This window comes from Ailuropoda melanoleuca, chromosome 5 (genome assembly GCF_002007445.2).
Source record: "Ailuropoda melanoleuca isolate Jingjing chromosome 5, ASM200744v2, whole genome shotgun sequence".
Lineage (NCBI taxonomy): Eukaryota > Metazoa > Chordata > Mammalia > Carnivora > Ursidae > Ailuropoda > Ailuropoda melanoleuca.
The window spans coordinates 3668108-3689925 of NC_048222.1; the positions used below are offsets into that span (position 1 = coordinate 3668108).

A 21818-nucleotide genomic window follows, 5' to 3' on the forward strand; every position below is an offset into this window, starting at 1 on the left:
AGTGTGGGCACAGCCTAACTGGCCTCGCTCCCTGGCGGTGGGCATGCACTTCCATGCACCTATGGGAATTTCAGTAGCAGGGAGGAGGGACTGGCTCCCGGAGAGCAGGCAGAATGAGACCAAGGCTGTAAGGCCATTCTGCCTGCCATCCCACTGCTGTCTGTCTACTCATCAGGTAGTCCTTGCTCTTTCCAAAGATCAAACTGCATTTCCTTTTCCTCTGCTTTCCCACAGTCCCTCCCAAGGGCGCTGGGAGGGCCCTCACACACCTGCTCTCAGCTTTTCCTCTCCCTGTTTTGGTTTTCTTTAGGTCCTTGGGGGAACAGAGCTGCTTTTTTATGGCTGCTATCCTGCCTGTACCTGAAGGTTCCCAAGCCCTGCCACCATTATTTTTTATTCTGGAGGCTTTTAGAAGTCAAGTCGCATCCTCCAAGATTCCTTGGTATACAACGCAGAAGCAAGCATGGAAAGCTTCAAATGATGCTGCCTCGAACAGACACTTGGGGCTAACGTAAGGCTTCAAAGCATACAATTAAAATGCGATTTCCATGGCAAGGTGAGAACCTGAGGAAACTGGAATGATTTCTCCCCTATCTGGCCCATGATCCTTGTTGAGGATGCCGATCTGCCCTGTGTTCCCTGCTGGACCGGGCAAAACAGTATGCGCCGAGAGCACTAATCGCTTGCTTTGTTCTTCCGTTTCACCAGGGAAACAGGAGAGCTTGCCCATCCAGCCTCAGGATGGAGACTCGCTCCTTGGAGAGAAAACAGACTCCTTGGAGAGAAAGAGCCACAGCACAGGAATGACGGTGCAACTCAAGTTCTGCTCGGTCACATATTTTATTTATCCAGTGAAAGAAGAAAGAGAAGGGAGACAGAACTCGAAGGTGGCACAATTTCTGAGAGAATACCAAGGTCACGTGTTCCTTAGTCTAGTTTAAATCCACAGATTAAGTAAAAGTGGATAGGGGTGAGATGAGCATCTTGCTGGAGAATAAAACATCTTATTTGAGGAAGAAAACCCTTTTTAAGGTTAATATCTACTCATGGGTTTCTTATTTGAGGATGGCTTACTTTTGTCTTTATAAAAACACGAGAGCGCTGTATAAACTGCTGGGGTTGGATATTGAAAGGTGAGTAGCTGCTGAGTCGGAGATTTTCTGGGAGTCCAGATCTCAAACAGTCCCACCGAGCGGAGAGCCCCGGGGACATCACAATCATGGCCTGGGGGATACACGATGACACGCAGCAAAAAAGGAATCTCAGACACCACAGTCCAGGATCTCTGTCCTATACATGAGGAAACTGAGGCCAGGGGAGGTTAAACGAATCCCCCAAGATCACACAGCTAGGTAGTGGTGGCATCTCGTTCCCTGGCTTTCAGACACTGCATAGATACTCCTAATGTTAATTTCTTCCCCAAGATTGGCAATTTTAGCTTTTCAAGTGAAAACCCTGGAGAAAACAAAACAAGACCAAAAAAAGATTGGCAGAACGCTCCAATAAATCTGTTTCCAATCTCAGTAACCTCGTGAAGATAGAGTTAAAAGACGAATGTTTGGGTCAAAATCAAGGAGCTCGATTTTTCTATGAACACGCACGACACTATCTTACACGTAGTGAGACAGGAATCGAAGCAGCACCACACAAGAAAGATCAGGAAACCGATATTAGAAAATAAAACACACCGCGTTAGCCACTGGTCATCCAACTGGTCTAAACTGTTGGGTGCTCTCAGTAACGCGGGAAATGACAAGAGAGTCACGATATTTGAGAGGGGAGCTCCAGAGGGCACACAGAGGACCCCCCGGAGCAGCTCGGTGCATATGCACGGGTCTCCATGGGCATTACCTCCTTCCGAGCCCCACCCTGGGCCAGCCAATGCCCAAGCCCCATCATCTCCAAACCTGGCCCCGCTCCTTGTGAACACTGTGTGCAATCAGAGAGGGGAGCCTGGGGTGGGAGGCATCTCAGGTTGCCGAAACAGGCTGGACATTTTGAACCCTGGACAGAGTGACTGGAATCTTGGTTTCCCCGGGGCCCGGGGCTTTTGTAATGGGCTGGGTGTGGGCCTTGATGTCTGCGATGCGCTCTTTAAACTTTTGCTGAAGGAATTTCTCCTCTTTGGAGTAGCTTCTCACGAACACCGAGGTCAGCAGGCACCCTGCCATGGATGTGCCCCCAAGGCAGAAGAGAACGGCCCCTGCCAGCTTGCACGCATCTAGGGCTCCATTAAACTGCACGGCGTGTGTGTCGACCACCACAAAGTCGGCTTCGCCAAAGGCTTCGATTTTGGGGGGCACCAGAAAGCCCACTGCCAGAACAGTCAGTCCGAGAATCACGAAGACCGTGCCGGAGATGAGTCCGACCTGGAGAAAGACACGGGGAGGCAAGACAGAGTAAGCTCAGCTTTGTGGCTCTCCTGAGCCATCCAGAGCGGGACTTGGTTTCTGGGAGCGGTTAATATTCCTGTGCACCCCAAATTTGCAATGAGAAGCCTACATCATTTCCTAATGATAAAAGAAGGTGAAAGGAGGCCCTTCTGATTTTAATGCCAACCAGACACGGCAGCACTGCCCTGATTTTTCCGTGGAGCTTTCTGGTTGTCCAAGCTTTGCAGCTGACAGAGCTGCTTTTGGTTTTCTTTGTCTCCTGCAGTCTTTGAGGAAGAGCAAAGCAGCCCTGATACCTGGGAACTAGCCTCACTCTCTCCACTGGGTCCTGGTACTCTCAGAAGCTGGCCTGGCACTCACACTGAGGCCACGTTGTTCTCCTATGGATGTAATCTGTGACACAGAATGTCCACATCCGTCAAGCTCATTCTGCGCCTGTCACGGAGGGACACGAAACAAGTCCGCTCCATCATTTCCATCTAAGCACAGACAAAAGCAGGGTCATTGTGCAAAGCACACACTATCCACAGCCTCCCTTTCACCCCCAGTAATATGAACATCGGCTACATCTTCACCCATTACAGGTTTAGTCTTACCCTAGTCTGCCCCTCCCCGTGGGTAAGATTTATTATTTACTTATTGCCCAACCATAGAATTGGCCCTGACAATCCAGAGTGAACTCTGGCTCCTGCAGACCCTCTGCCCACCCAAAGCCCTGTAACACATCCTTCCTCACACTCTTACTGAAATGCCCCAGGAGACCCTCTGGTGTCACCTCTCCCACTCTGATGAGGAATCAACTAGACTTGTCTAATGTACAGGTATGTTCCTGGTGATTTGGATGGAGGACATTGGCAATCCACGTAACCACCCACCTCTTCCCCTAAGTTACTGGGAAGGAACCATAATTGCTAGTATACAGGTCAGGAAATGTCGCCTCAAAGAGGGTGGGTCACTGGCCCAAGGATGGGTGACAGCTAGCAAGTTGCAGAGAAACTGTGTTAGCTCCAGTTCAAGTTCAATGTAACACACTGAAGTGGGAGAGGATTGTCTACCATGTGGTGGTTTGGAAGTTTGGAAGGGACAGATTTCAAGCCTGGGAGCTGGCACTGCCAACTAGTACTTCAAGCATTTAAGGAAAGTTACTTCAACACTTTCATCGTTAATTGCCCCATCTATAAAAATGCTAAATGATAATCAGAATTGTGGTGAGGACCAAGTGAGGCCAGGCTCGAAGGCACTGATCCCCGTGTCTGGAGAAGCAATACACGGTAATAAGCAGCTATTATTACATCTGTTTGGAAAGGCACCTCTTGTGAAATGATGCTACGTCGGCAACAGCATTATAACAATCTGAGCACTTGAAGAACAGCTAATATAGTTATTTTTTAAGTACATTTTTCATTTCCTCCTGTTCCTAATTGCTTTTGGTTAGCACCACAAAGTTGGAAAAAACCAAATGCACAACACTTCTTAACCTTGAGCTTTGAGTTTAAAGCATATTTATTTAACTTATTTATTAAATTTTAGGGTAATACACTAATAAAGAAGGCTTGGATAATAGAAGGAAAACATATTGACAAATCCATCAGAGAGCTAGTATTATTGAGTATCTCTGAGGACCCAGGTGTAGTGTTTGATATGTGTTTCACTTGATCCTCAGGGGTCTCTTATGCAAAGGAGGTATTTTTATTCCCATTTCACCTGTAAGAGACCGAGGTGAGTGGGGTGGAAGAAGCAAAATTCAAGTTCTTGTAGCTAGCAGGTGGCGTGACTGGGCTCTAACCCAGGTCTGTGTGACTTCCAAGCCTCATGCTCCCTTCTGTTCTCCCACAATACCTCACCAATGACGGTTTAATATATTATCTGCTATTATTATTTTTTTAAACTACCACAGAGTTTTAGTCACCATATAGGGACAAATTTCCATTATGTAATATTATAAAGAAACTGAAGAAACAGAGTCAATATAACGTCTTCCAAAAAGAACAGAAACTTTTCTACATAAGATTTAAGTACTATAGGAAAAGTTGGGTTGTAAAATACATTTTGGATGGCTTTCTACATTTTTCTAAAAATAGTGGCAAATTCACTTCCAAAGCCTAACCCTTATTTGTAACTTAAAAAGTGAGTCACATTGGAAAATTCTGAATGCAAAAGCTAAATTAAATATCCATGGTGACATGCTTCATATGTCACTAAATCCCCGTCTTCCTCAAGAATCGGCACTCACTGTCAAAAACCGAGGACGGGTAAGAATGTACCCATCATAGTGTCTGAGGTTCTGAGAGCCCCTGAGGCCAGGGCTCTGTGTCTTCTGTTCCTGCCTTCCACTCCGTAAGTATTCCTAACTGACTGACTGAACCCGCCAGACTGCGGACTACGGAGCCAAGTGACTGATTCTCAGAGCAGGCTGTTCCCCAACTGAGCAGCGCTTTAGAGATTAAAATCCACTCTTGGAATCTCACTCGGAAGCTAAAAGGCAAACCGTGCCTTGCAGATGGCAGAACTCCTGCTCGCTTCAAGCACTGGAAAGTGGCTGGCCTCCCTGAGCCTGCTCCCTTTCCCTGTTGAATCAGAGTGTCCGAGAGAGGCCTGCCATCTGTGGAGGGAGCGTGATGGTGGCGAACGGCCAACTCCAGGATCCAGAAGGTGCCCTCCGTGCCAGTCGGAAGAGGATCTCCAAGACATGGGCCCAGAAAGGGCCCCAAACATTGTGACAATGTGTCTGGGAGAGTGTGGGGTGGTGGGAGTGGAGGGAGTGGAGGGGCAGCCATGGGATCTAAATATGCTGTGTCTTAACCGAGAGTCGGGCAGAGGTGAGAAGGGATGTTGGGATGCATTGGCTTAATCCTGGTACCATTTTGGAGAATCGGAAGGAATAAAGATTTTGGGAGTGATGCCATACAGAATCATCAAAACTGTCTCTGGACACAGCTCTAAGTTGGAGTGGCCCTCGGTCTAAGAGAAAGGGGGCTCTATTTAATAGAGTTTAAAAAATGCAACACAGGGGTCTTTAAGGGTCTGAGAGCGCAAACAGCCCTGTGTGGGTCCATGCAGAGAGCTGGAACGCCGTGAGGTGAGGGCCCCCTGGAAACTGGCAGAACAGCCTGGGACAGCTGGTGGCTAGGCCAGCCCAGTGCTGAGAGAGAAGGGCCTCTCTCCGCTGTGACAGACCTTACAGACAGCAGCAAGGACAGTGACTTCTGACGGCCCTCCCGCCTATGGGGAGGATGCGTGAGAATCCAGCGTCTGCTGCTGGAAAGGGGACTTGGATAGGGAGCAGAAGCCGGATTCCAGAAACCCTGCTGTGACTTGGACCGACATCACCGTTGTCATCTCTGTGTGAGCTGATGAGGTCTGAGCATACCTCCGTTCGCTCCAAAACAGCAGGGCTGGCAGCAGGAGCTGCGCAGCTGTCCTGGCGGAGGACGTGGTAATGACCGCTGGAAGCGAGAACCAGTGTGGCAGGAAGGACGGTGGGGAGCTGAGGGGGCTGAAGGTGAAAGGAGCCATCTGGCTTCGAGGTAGCACTCAGGGGAAGCACAAGAAGGCGGAAGTCTGGCCCGTCTTCTTCCTCAGCCCCAAGAGCCATTCTGACCTCTCCTGAGCAGGGCCAGGGCTCTGGTTGGTGTCCCCTGCCAGCAGTGACAGCAGAGACAACTCCTCTGGCCTGACCTGCCTATAGGACACTGAGCTTTGTGGAGCAACCACCGATGTCCGGCTGGGACGCAGGCCCACGCCCTCCAGGCAGGATACCTGGTGCTCCGCGCTCGGCGCTCAGTGTCCTACCTGATGGAGGCTCAGTCCCTCCTGCGAGGGAACACATTCAGTTGTTTCGAAAGCGATTCCAGAGCCCCGTGTCTCTCTCAGGCTACTGCTTGAACTCATCCAACCCTTGATATTCAAGCTGAGTCCCACGATTTCACTGAAGTTGGTTTCTCTGAGGTCACTAAAGCCCTCCTAATTGTCCAATCCAATGTGACCTCATTCGAATATTCTGCAGTCAGTGATGTTAAGCAATTTTGTCTTCTTAAAAACCTTCACCTATTGTTGTCCCTGACAAGACTTTCTCCTGTTTTTACATCTGCATCTTTAACAACGCACTCTCAGCCTGTTTCACCAGATGTTCTTAAATTAATGGTGTTCCCCAGGGTTCCCCCTTGACTCACATCTCTTGTTCAAGATGATCTCTCTAGGGTTGAATGTGTGGCTGCAGTTTCAACTCCCACCTATATGCCAATGACTTCCAATCTCCATCTCCAGCCAGGATTTCCTTCCTGGGCTCTAGCCCCGTATTTCTGACAGCCAATGGGAAGATCTACATGAAAATGTCCCAAAGGCTCCTCAAACGCCAAATATTAAAAATGGTACTCCTTCCTTCTTTCTTTCCTCTCTTCCTCCTCCCTTCCCTTTGTTCCTTCCTTCCTACTTTCTCTGTGTTCCTGCCATCCACCCTTTCACTGAGCTCCTCTCATTTCTAGTATACAACCGGCTCTGTAGCCTCTAGCAACACTTTGAAGAGAAGTCTAAGACAGAAGTATAAACTCCGACTTAGCTCAGGGGGAAACTAGAGATCAGGACAGTTAGGAGGAGGGTCTTGGGGAAAAGAGAGGGGCCAGAGTCTCTCCCGTTCAGTGAGGCTATGGAGGAAGCAGTCTTACGTCATACCTGCATATTGCTGTGGGAACGCTGAGAGGTTTCTAGTATGGGCTGAGGAGAAGGTTAGGAGGGTGACCCTGAGGTGAGGAAAGCATGAACGGAGTAAGGAGATCGCTCCCCTTAGTTTATACTTGCCTTACTGAGCTGATTTGCTACACAATCAGGTGGCAACAGCTTTCGTCAAGGTCAAGTGCAAGACTAAGAAGAAAAGTCCTACCACAGCCACTTTGGTTCCTGGGCAGGGCAGTGGGTGCCAGGGGGTCGGTGGGAGCCCATCACAGAGACCTTTGCAGGTGGCAGTAGTCGTAGACGCTGGGATAAAGGAGTGTGGCTGAGGCAGCCCCGGGGTAGAGCCTGTGAGGCACAGAGATTGTGTGTAATCCTACGTGTGCATGTATGTATGTGTGTGTGTGTGTGTGTGTGTGTGTGTGTGTGTGTGTGTGTGTTTACACCTGACTAAGAGACAACCTCCCCCCTAGAAAGCCTGTGTTAATTATCTTGCCCCTTCGCTGTACTCACGCTGGAAGGTTCTGGAGAAATTTCCGATTTCAAAGCCTTTCAAAGTCTTCTGTGATCCAGCTCTTATATACATTCCCCCACTCATCTCTCGCCCCCTCTCCTCCAACTTCCCCTCTTACCCCAGCCGTACGGAGCTGTTGGCCATCTCCTGAATGTGCCATCATCTCTCATGACTCAGCTTTCGCAACACATTTCTTCCTACTGGGATGCCCAGCTCCTGCTTGTTCACAGATGCTCTCTCCGGGGAGCCACTCCTTGCCCAAGCTGCATCAGACCCTCGCTGCCCTCAGACCCCATGCTCCCAGTACGTACTGGGACTATTTTAGGGTACTGTTTATCATGCTGGATTGTAAGTGTCTGTGGACATGTCTGCCCTTCTTCTTTGTCTGCGAACCCCTTCAGGTCAAGGTTGTATCTAATTCACAGGTGAAGAACAGCATCTTATTCACAAATGAATCCCAGAGCCTACCACATAACTGTGCACATAGTGGACACATAAACATTTGTAGAAAAAAATAATGACTAGCATTGTGAGACACAGGCTACATGACTCCACATGACAGGGCAAAGATTCTAACTCAAGCTCATTAGATTCCCATCTCCATTCTCATTAAGCCCCTCCAAGCTTTCGGCTGCTAAGGAACCAGCTCAGTGGCACTGTCCTAGCCTCTAGCAAGAGACCAGCAATCCCTCAGCACCACTTTACTGGGAATGGGGAAAGGGGAAGCCCATAACTTGAACCACCTACAGATGCAGTTTGAAATGAAAGAAAAAAAATCACGAAAAAGAATCATAATTAGAAACATGTGCACAATCATTGCCTTTCTCCGTACTGATACAAAGCATTTCATAAAACCCACTGGAGTGGATTCACTTGTCCTTCCTAGAAGAAAACGGAACAGTTAGTTTGTTCCCTTAGTAGAGGGGAGGTCTGTAAGACAGTGAATTCTTGGTGATTCAGGTTGACTCTAAGCTTCTGAATGCCAGTGTCATGTTTTGTGATTAGGATCTGAGTCTAGGATTTGGATTTTCCTGGAATATAATCTCCCTGAGGCCATGCCATGGACTTTTGCCTGTTTTTCGTCTCTGAAGTAGGTCCGGCACAATGGGGAACAAATACTCTGAATCTTGTTTATGTAAAATAGAAGAGAGAATTCTGAAATCTGAATTCTGGGGTTGGTAATTTACTGTGAGTTCTTTATTTTAAATCCATACCTATGTATTACTTGATGGATTTAGAGCTTCTCAAATCTCGAACTGGTAGTGCCTTGGAACCATGCGAATGCTTTCAATGTTCTGTATGACAGTGGCATTTCAGGCTCTTGGCACGACGGATCTGTCAGGCAAATATTTGTTTTTTGACACATAGGGAAGCAACCACCCACTTAACTGGGTAAATACAAGATGTGCCAAGCCTGGCTATGTATTTCATCGGTCCAGGCCAGTAAGGATTCATCAGAGATGACATTTCTACAGGGCAAGGATGCTGGCTTGATCACTTCTAATACAGAGTCCATGACACTTGTAAGATACTGAATTAACGCAGGTCTTGGGTAATCCATGTTAACAACTGTGTTGCCCAGTACTTTATTTATTAACTAGATTTCAAATTTTCTTTCTACTCCAGGATTCAATGTTCCATAGGACCTCTGATAGGAGTTAATACACTGAATGCTTGAATGCATATGAGACATCTTACTTAATTCTCACAACTTAACCTGGTAGGTACAATAAGCATCACCACTGGGGCCCACTAAGGTCAATTAACTTGCCCAAAGGTACAGTGCTACTAAATGGAAGAGCTGAGGTTTGAACCCGTGTAATCTGAGGATGGAGTCCGTGCTTATAAGCTTTATGCGACATTGCCTCTTGTTAAACTATATTGCCAATAAGTTGCAAGTTTATGTCAACATCAATGTAAAACATTCTGTGATCTTTTGGGAGAAGGTTGGGGATGATTGAGATCCCCGAGCTGGAGGGGACCTGAGGCCCCACCTAAGGCTGTACCTTCTCAGCCTCTCTCCCTAAATCTTCACCCTTTTCTTGATCTCTAAATGTTCGGACATGCTGATGCCCTCTTCTCTTCTATGTCCATACTCTCTTCCTCGGTCATTTTTATCTAGCTTGTCGCCTCTTATATATTCTGAATATATACAGGGACTCCCAATCCATGAGCTGTGTTTAAATTACCACCAGAGGGGCGCCTGGGTGGCACAGCGGTTAAGCGTCTGCCTTCGGCTCAGGGCGTGATCCCGCTGTTGTGGGATCAAGCCCCACATCAGGCTCCTCCGCTATGAGCCTGTTTCTTCCTCTCCCACTCCCCCTGCTTGTGTTCCCTCTCTCACTGGCTGTCTCTATCTCTCTGTCGAATAAATAAATAAAATCTTTAAAAAAGAAAAAAGAAAAAAAATAAATTACCACTAGAGATCCCCACTCACATGTCTGATAGGCATCTCCAGCATATCATGGCCAAACTCAAACTCTTGGTTCCCCACCATTCCCACTGCTTTCCCAGTATTTCCCATCCCAGAAAATTAGAACATCATTCAGAAAATGGCCCAGGCTGCAAGCCTTAGAGGCATGCTTGGCTCTTCTTTCTCTCATGTCTACTCCATCAGCATGTCCTGACAGCTTGGTCTTCAAACGTTACGCTAAATCAGACTACTTCTCACCATGTCTACCAACGCCACCCTAATCCAAGCCATCATCACCTCTTGCCTGCGTGCTTTCGGAGCCTCCCGAATGATCTGGCTGCCTCTACTCCTGTCCTCCCATAATCTATTTTCCATACTGTAGCCAGCACGATCCTGTTGAAATATTAGTCAGATCATGTCACTCCTTCGCTTAAAATGCTCAAGTGGCTTCCCATGTCTCTCAAGGTAAAAGCCAGTGCCCTTATCATCATCTACAAGGTGTTACACAAATCATCTTGTGTCCTGTTATTTCACTGGGTCCATCCCCTGTCCTTTTTCTCCTCTCATTCCACTCCAGCCAGACGGGAACTTTTGCTGTTTTTCAAGCACACGAAACTGGTTCCCATTTCAGAGCTTTGGGCTTGCTATTTTCCCAGCCCAGAAGGGCATGCATGTTATGATCTGCTCCCTCAGCTCAGCCTGGTGCTTGCTCAAATGTTGTCTCCTCTGAAGGGCTGTCTACAAACAGCATACTAAATACCAGGCCTCCATCACTCCCTACTGTCTTGCCCTGATTCATTTCTCTCCACAGCACTTGTTACCACCTGACCTTCTATTATGTGGTTTATTGGCTTATGGTCTGTTTCCTGTGATAGGTTGCGAGTTCCAAGAGGGCAAGGGCTTTTCCTTTTCATTGCTTTAATTTCTAACACATTGCAACTTCTCAGCACAGAGTAGGTGCTCACTAACTATATGCTGAATGACTGAGTACATTGTCCAATGTGGTGCTTTCATGTGAAGAAGCTGAAGGTCACAGGGCCTCATGATCACGTCTGGTAGAGGTCAAGACTGCACACTGACCATTGAGTTACATCTCAGCATCAACTCTCTCAATGCCCAATGAATTTCTTTTCAGTAATTGTCGCAATTTGTCAAATGATACTTACCAAGCCTATAAGGGAGGCGGGAAGCACATAATGTTTTGCCTATGGGTGGCTTTGCAGCTGGTGAATTAAGCGGCACATCAATAACAGCAGCAAAAATAATAATTAATGATGACATTTATACCTATTTATGTTTAATCTGCAAATTAACCACTGTGCTGCATTCAAGGGCTTTCATCAGCCCCAGATCTATATTCTCTTCCTAAGGGAAGAAGACTGCACTTAGTATCATCAAGACAGATGCACACAGAGAAGACCACACCCCTCAGTTCCTCATAGCTACAGGATTTACCATGTCCAGTAACGTTTCCATTTCTTGACTTACACACGTGTTCTTTCCTTACCTTCCAGAATACTGAGCTCCACCTATTAGGTGATCTCTGGATCTGGAAATCATCCTCATACTCCCAGATCGAGGTGGTACAGTCCTCATAAAACTGATGCAGATAGGACCGGACTCCGTAGCGCTGGTACGTGCCCTCAGTAGCAGCAGCCTGTGCCTGCTTGGACCCACAGATGTTGCTGCAAGAACTCATCCTTCCCAGCTGGAATGAGAACATCCACAGACATCAGCCCCGTGAGCTCTGGCTTCAGGATTAAAAGGTATATTAAAGGTGAGAACTAGGCTGAGTAATGTTAGTCTATTTGAACAATGCTCTTTTCTTAAGGGAAAAGACATTTTTAAAGACCTGCCTTTCTTATAAGCTGCTCTGCTTTTTGACTCAATGCAAAATTACCCCCAAACCCTCGATGGCTAGAAACTGGTTCTTCAAAAATGAAATGAGACATAACGGCACAGCTCACTTAAATTATGCAAAAATGAAAGCAACAGAGAAGCCGAGATTTTCATTGTCTTGACAAGAAATCTTTAATCTCTTAGAAATCAGCAGTCTTCACACTTACATGTTAAAGAATTAGGCGGGTACTCTCACTTGATACAGATGGAATTTGTCTTGGATTGTCTTCTCGGATGCTTAACTCTGTTCCTTGGTGGAAAATACATGATGTTACTCTTTCGCAGTCTGCAATTTTGCTTTCAGATCTCATAGATCTTGCCCTCACATTTTAGCTAATTGTCATGTTGTAGAGAAACTGTGTTTGAAGGCTGCTGGGCAACTTACGCTTCATGCTTTATTAATCAGAAATGGCTCGGCCAATCCTTTACACCTCACTGACTCTACCACTAGATATTGCAGTCATTATTTGGGAATCCATCTGTCCAGGTGGGATGGTAGAGCATAATGGAGAGGGTAGACCTAGCCTTCCATCATGTTGCATGAAGTGTCTACTATACACAAGAGGCCAGGGAATTGTTAAATGAAACTATGCTCTGGGTGGGTTGTTTGGGACTCGGTCTTCTTAAGATGGAAATTGCTACTTGATTTGATCTAATCAATACCTTTAGAGAGAAGCATTGGTTATTAATTCATGTAAAAAAAAAGGAATTGCTGAGGGACAGCAATTTTGGTCAGTAAGGACATTTTTAGTAATTCTTTGTTTGGTGTTTGGTTCTTATCTCCATATAGGCAGATACATATGTAGCTGGAAATGTGAAATACTTTTTTAGATTTTCCAGTTATCCTCCAGAGGGTTTTCACTGTGTGGACATAGTCAGTCTCAGAATGACAAAGCAAGGAACGATGAGGAAGAGTACTTTCCCATTGAACCGAGTTCTCTCAGGACTTGTCTTGTAATCCAGGCTAATAGAAGACATAAAATCTTTCCAATTCCTTATCTGGGAATCATGTTGTGATGTTTATCTACAAGGGAAAAATTAATCTAAGCTGCCAGCAAGTGCCCCTGTGTGGACACTGAGTTTAGTTGGAAAGAATTATGGGTTAGGGATGACTGGGTGGCTCAGTCTGTTAAGGGTCTGCCTTCGCCTCAGGTCATGGGATCGAGTCCCACATCGGGCTCCTTGCTCAGCAGGGAGCCTGCTTCTTTCTTTGCCTGCTGCTCCCCCTGCTTGTGTTCTTTCTTGCTCTCTCTCTCTCATTCTGACAAACAAATAAATAAAATCTTAAAAAAAAAAAAGAATTATGGGGCTAAAATCAAAGTTGAAGCCACAGATAGTTAGCATTGTCCTGTCCCATGGCCACAAAGTGAATCCATAAAATTATCTTGTAATGTGTGTTCTTAGCCAAAAATGCATTCTGGTTAGAAAATGTCATCAAATTCAGAAAAAAAAAATACAGCCCTGATCTTAGAAAAATGATGCAGATTGGTGCTACTAATGGTGACCAATACTGTCATCTTTTTAACCATTGGTCAGTATTACATTCAGGGCCTTTCACCCTGTCTCTGATCCGGCAGCCAGGAGAGATGATCCAGGAAGAGAGAGCAGGGGAGGAAATATGAAAATTTCTTTTTTAACTTTTAAGCATTTCAGAAGGATACTATTTCATAAAATATAAAGATTTTAGAATGTATTTTGCCTGATTGGAGCAGCAAAGTGTGATGGATCAAATTCTTTTGTTAACACAGTTTTCATACTTTAAGTGTTAGGGTGATATCTTCAGTACCTTTAATTTAATACCTTATGATGAAGATGATTAATAAGGGTCTATTAGTAATGCTATAGAAGTAAAATAATTTTATTTTTTAAAGATTTTTAAATTTATTCATTAGAGAGAGAAATCACGAACAGGGACGGGGCAGAGGGAGAAGGAGAAGCAGACTCCCCGCTGAGCAGGGAGCCCAACTTGGGACTTGATCCCAGGACCCTGGGATTATGACCTGATCAAAGGCTGATGCTTAACTGACTGAGCCACCCAGGGGCTCCCGTAAGTAGAATCATTTTAAAGGCACTTCTAAAAAAAGATATCCTAATAAAATTTTGATCAAGGTGCACTGGGTGTTATATGCTACTGATGAATCACTGAACACTACGTCTGAAACTAATGATGTACTCTATGTTGGCTAACTGAATTTAAATTAAAAGAAAGAAAGTAATTATTGATATAAAATTTTGATCAAGGGGAGAAGGGATTAGTATTTTACTAATTCTGCTTTGTCACTGAAGAAACTGAGGCACCGAAAAGTCATCTGCTAAAAGGTGACACCATGAGTCAGGGAGCAGATGAAGGCAGGAGTATGGACTGAATCATGTACTTGCATAATCAGACCAAGTCATCCAGATATGTATTTCCAGGTTTTCTATAAAACATCAGAGACTTTGACATGGAGAAAGGACAAAAATAGATAGGACCGGAGCACAAAGAAATTCCTCATAGCAACAGTCTGAGTTATGCTCCTTCAATGCTGATGTCCCTCTTACTCAGGGGTGGAGCTCTGACGCAGAGCTGGACGTGTGACATGGTGCAGCCCCTCTCCGCACAGCTGGTTTCCGGCACATGGGGTCGAGTGTTTCTGTGTTATAGGGTGGGACTCAGGAGTTCAACTTCGTTATTAAACAAAATACGGGTCAAATCATGAAAGAGCTAGAAAATGTCCTAAACAAATGTTTTTGAGCCTGAGTGATGGAAGTCAGAATAGATTTTTAGTGATGCTAGATCTGTGCCAGGAAAGGAATCCCAAAAAGCCTTACTTTCTTCTCCAGGATATAAAGCGCAAGACATGGCCTGCACTGTGCTAACCACACAGGGCAGGGAATGGGTTCTAATCCTAGTTCTTGATCGACAATGTATTGGTCATGACATCACAGGTAAACTCATTCACCTCCCTAACCTATGGTTTTATCATCCTTAAAATAAGATGCTTGGGCCAGACAGTCTTGAATTCCTTCTAGATATAGTTTTCCAGGAGTCTTTGGCCATGAATTTATAGAATGAGTCAATTATTTTTGTTGGATAAACAACTGGGTTTACTAATTTCCCACCTTCCCCCATGCACTCATGGACGGATTGTCTGATTGTCCTCAATGCTTTATCATTATAGTACAGTGAAGCTTTGGTTTATAAGAACATATCAACGACTAGTTAGATCAATTACTTGGTATTAGGTAGACTAAATGGTTGTGTATTGTTTGTTTCACAACTTACTTCAGGACTGTGTATGTTCCTAAAGAGTATAAGTGTATCTCAGATAATTTGAGGTTTGGTTCCAGACCCCCACGATAAAGCAAATAGATAAAACAAGGCAAATGAACTTTTTGGTTTCCCAGTGCCTATAAGTGTTATTTTTACACTATACTGTAGTCTACTAAGGGTGTAATAACATTATGTCTATTAATTGAAAAATTCTTTATTGCTAGAAAATCTGAACTGGCAGCAAGCCATAATCTTTCTGCTGGTGGAGGGTCTCTGCCTTGGTGTTGACGGCTGCTGACTGATCAGGTGGTGGTGGCTTAAAGTTGGGGGTGGCTGTGGCAATTTCTTAAAATAAGACAACAATTAAGTTTGTCGCATCAACTGACTCTGCCTTTCACTTGAACTCCTAAGGGCCACTGTAGAGGTATTGATTGTCCTAATTTCAATACTGCTATGTCTCAGGGAACAGGGGGGCCCAAGGAGAGGGAGAGAGACTGGGGAACGGCTGGTTGGTAGAGCAGTTAGAAAACACAGAGCATTTATTGATTAAGTTTGCTGTCTCTATATGGGCATAGTTCCTGGTGCCCCCAAAACCATCTCTATTATAACATCAAAGATCACTGATCACAGATCGCTGTAGCAAATACAGCAATAATGAAAAAGTTTGAAATATTGCAGAAATTACCAAAATGTGACACAGAGACATGAAGTAAACAAATGCTATTGGGAGAAGGGTGCTTGATAGACTTGTTTGAGGCAGGGTCGCCACAAACCTTCGATTTGTAAAAAATACATTATCTGCAATGCACAGTAAAGTGAAGTGTAATAAAATGAGGTATGCTTGTAGTTTCTGGGACCTTAGAGGTTTCATACATCTTTCCAGCTGTATAACGGATTGGATTCGTTCTTAGAGGAGAACGATCACTAGAAAGGAGTTTTAAAATATAACAGGTTACAGTGAGAATTTTGCACCTACAAAAATGCAACAGAGTTATAATTCCTCATAGTGAAGCCAGTAACTTTTCATCCCAATATAGAAAATGTTACAGTTATTTAGAATCTACTTCTTGGATTGACACCTCCAGTATCATAAAGAGGATACATGATGTCACTTCATAAAGTCCCTTTTAAAAGCTGGACAATTATTATGAAATAAACTAGGGCTGAGAAGAAACGGAAGGTATGTACAAAGGCTCTTCAGCTTGGCTCAGCATTTACTTAGTGAGCAAGGTTTCATGAGAAATCTCATGTTTGTATTGGAACAACTATAGCTATAGTAGCAGCTGCACAAACGGTAATGTTCTATCTGTGACTCTTGTTAAGTGATGGTTCTAGAGATGGCTTTTCTTTAGGGAAAGCCTTAACATCCCAGGGAATGCATGAATGGGGGGGTGGGGCAGTGAGCGAAAATATTTTCCAGTATTGTACTTAAATGAGTCCACGTGAGTATTCCTTTTATAAACAGCCTAGTTCCTGTTTGATGCTGCGTCCTCACTGCAAGCATGGTCATCATGATGGAGCGCCAGCAACAGTAGCATCTGGCTGTTTGGTCATCTATGAAGAGGGAGTTATTTTCACTCTCCCCGAAGGACATTCTAGGTGCTAATTAGTGAGGATCTGTGCATGGTTTTCTTCTTTTTATAATCCATCTATGGTCTCTATCTCAACTGCATGCATGGTTATACATTTAGATGGATATTCAACTCTTGGCCGCACAGCACGCCTGTCATGTCCCAGAGACCCCAGGAGGAGAAAGTCATGCCTTAACTCCCTTTCCAAACTCTCCAGAGAGACTTCCTACAATTAGCCTGTTCTGTGTCAGCCCTCTATCCCTCTCTGTTCTCTTGTCCAAGTTTGTTTCTTTTTATAGTGCTTGTTACCATCTGATGCCCCCTTATGTGGTTTATTTGTTCATGGTTCAACAGACCATGTGTGTGATGGACTGTAAGCTTCCTGAGGGCAGGGGCTCTTCCTGTCCCGGTGACAAGCACCTCGAAACTTCTTGGCACAAAGCTATACATGGGTTGGTGTGGATGATGGTCTGAGCTGTCCTTCCTTTTTCATTCCTCCCTTCCTTCCTTGTTTTGACCGCACTAGTTTTGTCCCCGATTATGTGAGAATGTACAGGTGAGCAGGGCACAGTGTGCTCTCAGTGGGTAGTGAGATTAGGAGAAGCACTGCTGAGGCAAGACGGGCAACAAAACCGGCACCAAAAACAGATGCTCGCTGGGGCACCTGGGTGGCTCAGTCGACTGAGTGTCTGACTCTTGATTTCGGCTCAGGTCACGATCTCAGTGTCTTGTGATCAGGCCTCGTGTCAGGCTCCATGCTCAGCACGGAGTCTGCTTGAGATTCTCTCTCTGCTCCTCCCCCCACACTTGCATGCAACTCTCTCAAATAAAAATAAGTAAATAAGTAAACCAAAAAAACCCAGGTATTTGTAGCTGAAGGAAGTGAAAATGCTGAGAATCCCTTGGATAACTCCTCTTTTTAAAAAATTTTTTTCTTTAAATTCAATTTAGTTAGCGTATAGTGTATTATTTGTTTCAGGGGTAGAGTTTAGTGATTCATCAGTTGCCTATAACACCCAGTGCTCATTACATCACGTGCTCTCCTTAATGCCCATCACCCAGTTACCCCACCTCCCCACTCTCCCCTCCAGCAACCCTCAGTCTGTTTCCTACAGTTAAGAATCTCTTCTGGTTTGTCTTCCTCTCTGATTTCATCTTATTTTATTTTTCCTTCCCTCTCTCCATGAACAATTCCTCTTTCAGCAGTAAACCCATATAGGTACTGTTATGATCTCAACATGTACCAATATGCTATAGTATCAATTTGTTGGGAATCTGACTCTCAGTCAAATAAATGCAATTACTTTTTATTTTACTTAAAAAACGTTCATAGCCATGAAAACAGAAATAAGTCTTTATGCCTCATGAAACTCCAAGAACATCACAGACTCTGTATTATTTGTCTTCATGGTCTCCTTGAGAGAAGAGAGGCAGAAAATTGAGGCACAAAAAAGATTAGTGTTTTCCCATGGCTCCATGTGTGAGTCAGTTGTGAGGCCAGGCACAGGCCCTGTTCTATTTATTCTCTTTGAAATATCATTCGATTTTTTCATATTGCCTTTCTCTCCCATAAAATCCCTCTGAGATAATGAGAGTGAAGTCCCCATTAGAGCCACTTTTCCACAGAGCCGGTGCTGCAGGGTATAGGCACAGAAGTGCTTTACACCATTTATCCAACACCAAACTAAAAGGTCAATTTGCTTAAAGGACTCAGTCTCAGCGTGGATGCAGGAAGGCATGAAAGCCTGCTAACAGCTCTTTCATTTTTAAATCAGGCATTCTAGAGTTGTATAAGCATGACCTTAAAATGTGAAAATGTGTTTCTTCCAAAAGATCATTGCAGAGGTATTTTATTTTCTTGGAACAGTGGTAGAGATTGTGACTCTATATTATGAGCTTTTTAATACCTTCTAAGTCAGTGCCTACTGACTTTTAGAATTTTTTTACAGATGTATTTGTTTGTTTTAGGAAGAGAGACTGAGAGAGAGAGAGAGAGCACGAGCAGAAGGGGCAGAGGGAGAAGGAGAGAATCTCAAGCAGACTCCACACCTCCATGCCAAGCATGGAGATGAACTCAGGGCTCGATCTCATGACCCTGAGATCATGACCTGAGCTAAAACCAAGAGTCGGCCACTTAACCAGCTGCACCACCCAGGTGCCCCCACTTCTATAGTTTTTTTTTTTTTAAAGATTTTATTATTTCAGATAGAGAGAGAGAGAGAGAGAGAGAGAGAGATGGAGCACAAGCAGGGCAGAGGGGCAGAAGAAGAGGGAGAAGCAGACTCCCCACTGAGCAGGGAGCCTGATGTGAGACTCGATCCCAGGACCCTGAGATCATGGCCTGAGCCGAAGGCAGATGCTTCACTAACTGAGCCACCCAGGCGCCCCCACTTTGATAATTTTTAAAAGAGGAATAATGATATGTAATTACCATATTACTTCTTCAAGATATGTTTGTAAGTAAGGTATACAAAGTCCATAATCAAAATGAGAAGAGAAAAAGGACCAATATATTCTCTTTAAACCCCTTCTTCATCTACATGTAAACCACAGGTGCTTATGAATTTGCTTGTGACAAGGTTGGAGGCTTACCTTTGAAGTCTTCCTCTTTGTCTTCTCCTTGTTTAGTCTTTGGCCTTTCTTTTTAATGGCACATCATCCTTCAAACCTATTTAAGAAAAAAAAATCTCTGCAGATTATGATACGGATAAAAATCCAAACTTCATAAGCCATTTTATGACTTGTAAAGAGTCATTTTAATGTTGACAAAAACACTGACAAAGGACTTCTTGTTGAAGAGCAGGGAGTTATTGGCTTTTAACACAAGTATACATATTTCATAGCTTTTTAATGCACTCTCAGACTTTATAGGGTAAGTGAGACAACATAAATGAATGGGCTTTGTAAACTATAACACACTATGCGAACGCGATTTTTATTTTGATATAATTATACTCTGCATAGTCAGTAATACAACTAGACTAATACATTTGTATTTTAAAAATTCTAAATAAAAAGTTTATTTGCTCCCTAGATACTCCAGAATTGATCTATTTGGTTCCTGTTCCATTATATTGTAAAATAAATTAATCTTATAGCCATTGTATTTTCTGATCCATTAACATGCATTTTAGACTTATTAAGGTTCTTTACATGATTTACTCATTGGGTTGATTTTTTACTCCTATATCCATTTCTTCCTATCATGATCACTTCACTTTCCCTCCGCCTAAGAAAAGCAGGTGCCCATGCAAGATTTAATTAAAACGTTACTGCCAGCTATAGAGCTGCTGGCTTCCTACATTACTCTAGTCATGTGAAATAAAATAATAGCTGGGCATTATTTTTCAAGAGGTCACCAAAAATTCTTGCTGATGAGCAGTTCCCTATGCATTTGGAAGAGAACCTGAAAGACTTGAAGTGAGCAAGTCTAGTTGAGGCCTAACAGACTGTTTTCAGTATTTTCCAGTTTCAGTCTGTATGAGCCATAGTCAAACCTTCTTCAAGACTCATTTCCTTCCCCTAACATTTTATTTTGCAGGCGGTATGTGAGCAGATTTGGGGGGAAAAAGCAAATTATATTAGGATCCTGGATCTGGATAAGCAAAAAACCCCCCAAAAACAAAAAAACCAAGTCTACTCCCCTCCCCCATCTGTGCCTCTCTCTGAATTAAATGTCCCTTCTCTTTGTCTGTCTCCTTGCCCCTTTTCTCTGAAGGAAATGACTCCACAGACGCCCTTCACCAAAGGCTGGCCTGGTCTGGAGCCTGGGGATCTCTCCAACGTGCTGAAAACATTTCTGCTACAGAGCCAGGAACCAATTAAGTAAACACCAGCTGTTGAACTCCAGCTCTGTTTTCTTTGAGGTCATCAGCTTTGCTCTGACCCCCACCCAACGCCTCTTTCTAACAACGCAAAGAAGTAGGTCCTGAGATTATAACAAAGCACTCACATATCTTTGAATATGGCAAAGGAATGGGGAGGGCAAGTGGGGGTTAAATTCAGCTTGGAAAACAAATCAAACCAGCTTTGTAAACTCCAAATACATATATTTGACTCTTAACCTAATACATAACTTTTCTTGTCTCCCGGGAAAGAAACTCTTAAGTTTTCCCTGTATACCTCCCCAATTCTTACGTAACACAAACCACAAACCACCAAAGCATGGAGTTAGCTACCCCTAATTTGGATGTGTTCGCGGATTTTAATATGCATGATCTTTGGAGAGATTTGTGCACATTTTATAAACGTGAATGAGTAAGGGGAGCGTGTGTGTGTGTGTGACAGGCACAGAAAAACAGAACATGAATATGTGTGCGTGAGGAGAGAGGAAGGAGAGAGGAAGGGAGAGAGGGAGAAGTGGGGTAAGACAAATGAAGGACAGAAAACCTCCCCTGGGCTCCGCATGGCTTTACCTGCCCCCTCCGATCCCCTGACCCGTGGAGCAAGTGCAGCCAGCTAGCCGCAGATCTCTCGCCGGGGTCCCATCGTCGCCGTTGCCGCCGCCGCCGCTCCCGCCGTGCGGAGCTCAGCCCGCGCGTGATTGACAGCTGGGCGGCCCGCGCGCCTGAGGCCCGCGCAGCTGCGGGCGGCCGCCGGAAGGGCCACGTGCGTCTGCGGGGCGCGCTCGGGGCGCGTGGGCGGGGCCCTGCCGGGCGCGTGCGCCGACCCGGTCCTGCCTGGCCCAGCTGGTCGGAGTAGGGGTGGGGGGAGAGGGAGCAGGCGGCTGGCGGTCCGTGTGGCGGGTCGCTGTGTCCTGGGGGAGCGCCGCAGCGGCTGGGCGCCAGCTCTGCGCTTCTGCAGTCCTGGTCTCTTGTCCTGCCCAGCGTGGGGTCTGGCACAGCAGGTACACCACACGGTGTTTCTAAGTGGAGAAGGCAGGCCGACCTGAGGTGTGCTTCTTGCACCACCACCCCGTTTGAGATACATTTGGGGTATGCAGAGGCCTCTCTGGACCCTGAGTTTTGTCCTTGATGAGACACGCGAGGTGAGGAGCTCCGCTAGGCTGGCAGAGCGCGGCCCTGCTGAAAGAACTTTCTCGCTTTTGCACCACCAGGCACTTTGAGCCCCTCACCTCGCCCCTGAACCCAACGGCAGGGACTCCCCA

At 45.2% G+C, this 21818-nt stretch overlaps 1 protein-coding gene across 2 annotated transcripts; it reads right to left on the reverse strand.

The window, feature by feature from the left end:
• Window positions 1-827: 827 nt before the first annotated feature.
• Window positions 828-21330, reverse strand: NRSN1 (neurensin 1). 2 transcript variants are annotated; one of them, XM_011230493.3, is made up of 5 exons: window positions 21127-21329; window positions 19304-19379; window positions 12055-12137; window positions 11496-11696; window positions 828-2369 (listed from the first exon to the last, which is right to left on the reverse strand). In XM_011230493.3, exons 4-5 carry the CDS (start codon window positions 11685-11687, stop codon window positions 1971-1973), a joined length of 591 nt encoding a protein of 196 aa, XP_011228795.1. In that variant the 5' UTR covers window positions 11688-11696; window positions 12055-12137; window positions 19304-19379; window positions 21127-21329; the 3' UTR covers window positions 828-1970. The 2 variants fall into 2 exon arrangements, with proteins under 2 accessions (XP_011228795.1, XP_019659924.1); XM_019804365.2 differs by lacking the exon at window positions 12055-12137 and having other exon boundaries at window positions 21127-21330.
• Between the last annotated feature and the right edge of the window lie 488 nt (window positions 21331-21818).

Coding starts and splice junctions, on each gene's coding strand:
- NRSN1 (XM_019804365.2), bottom strand. CDS start 11,687: ATGAGTTCTTGCAGCAACATCTGTGGGTCCAAGCAGGCACAGGCTGCT. Junction 2,370..11,495: donor GGAGCTCAGTATTCTGGAAG/GTAAGGAAAGAA, acceptor GTCTTTCTCCAG/GTCGGACTCATCTCCGGCAC.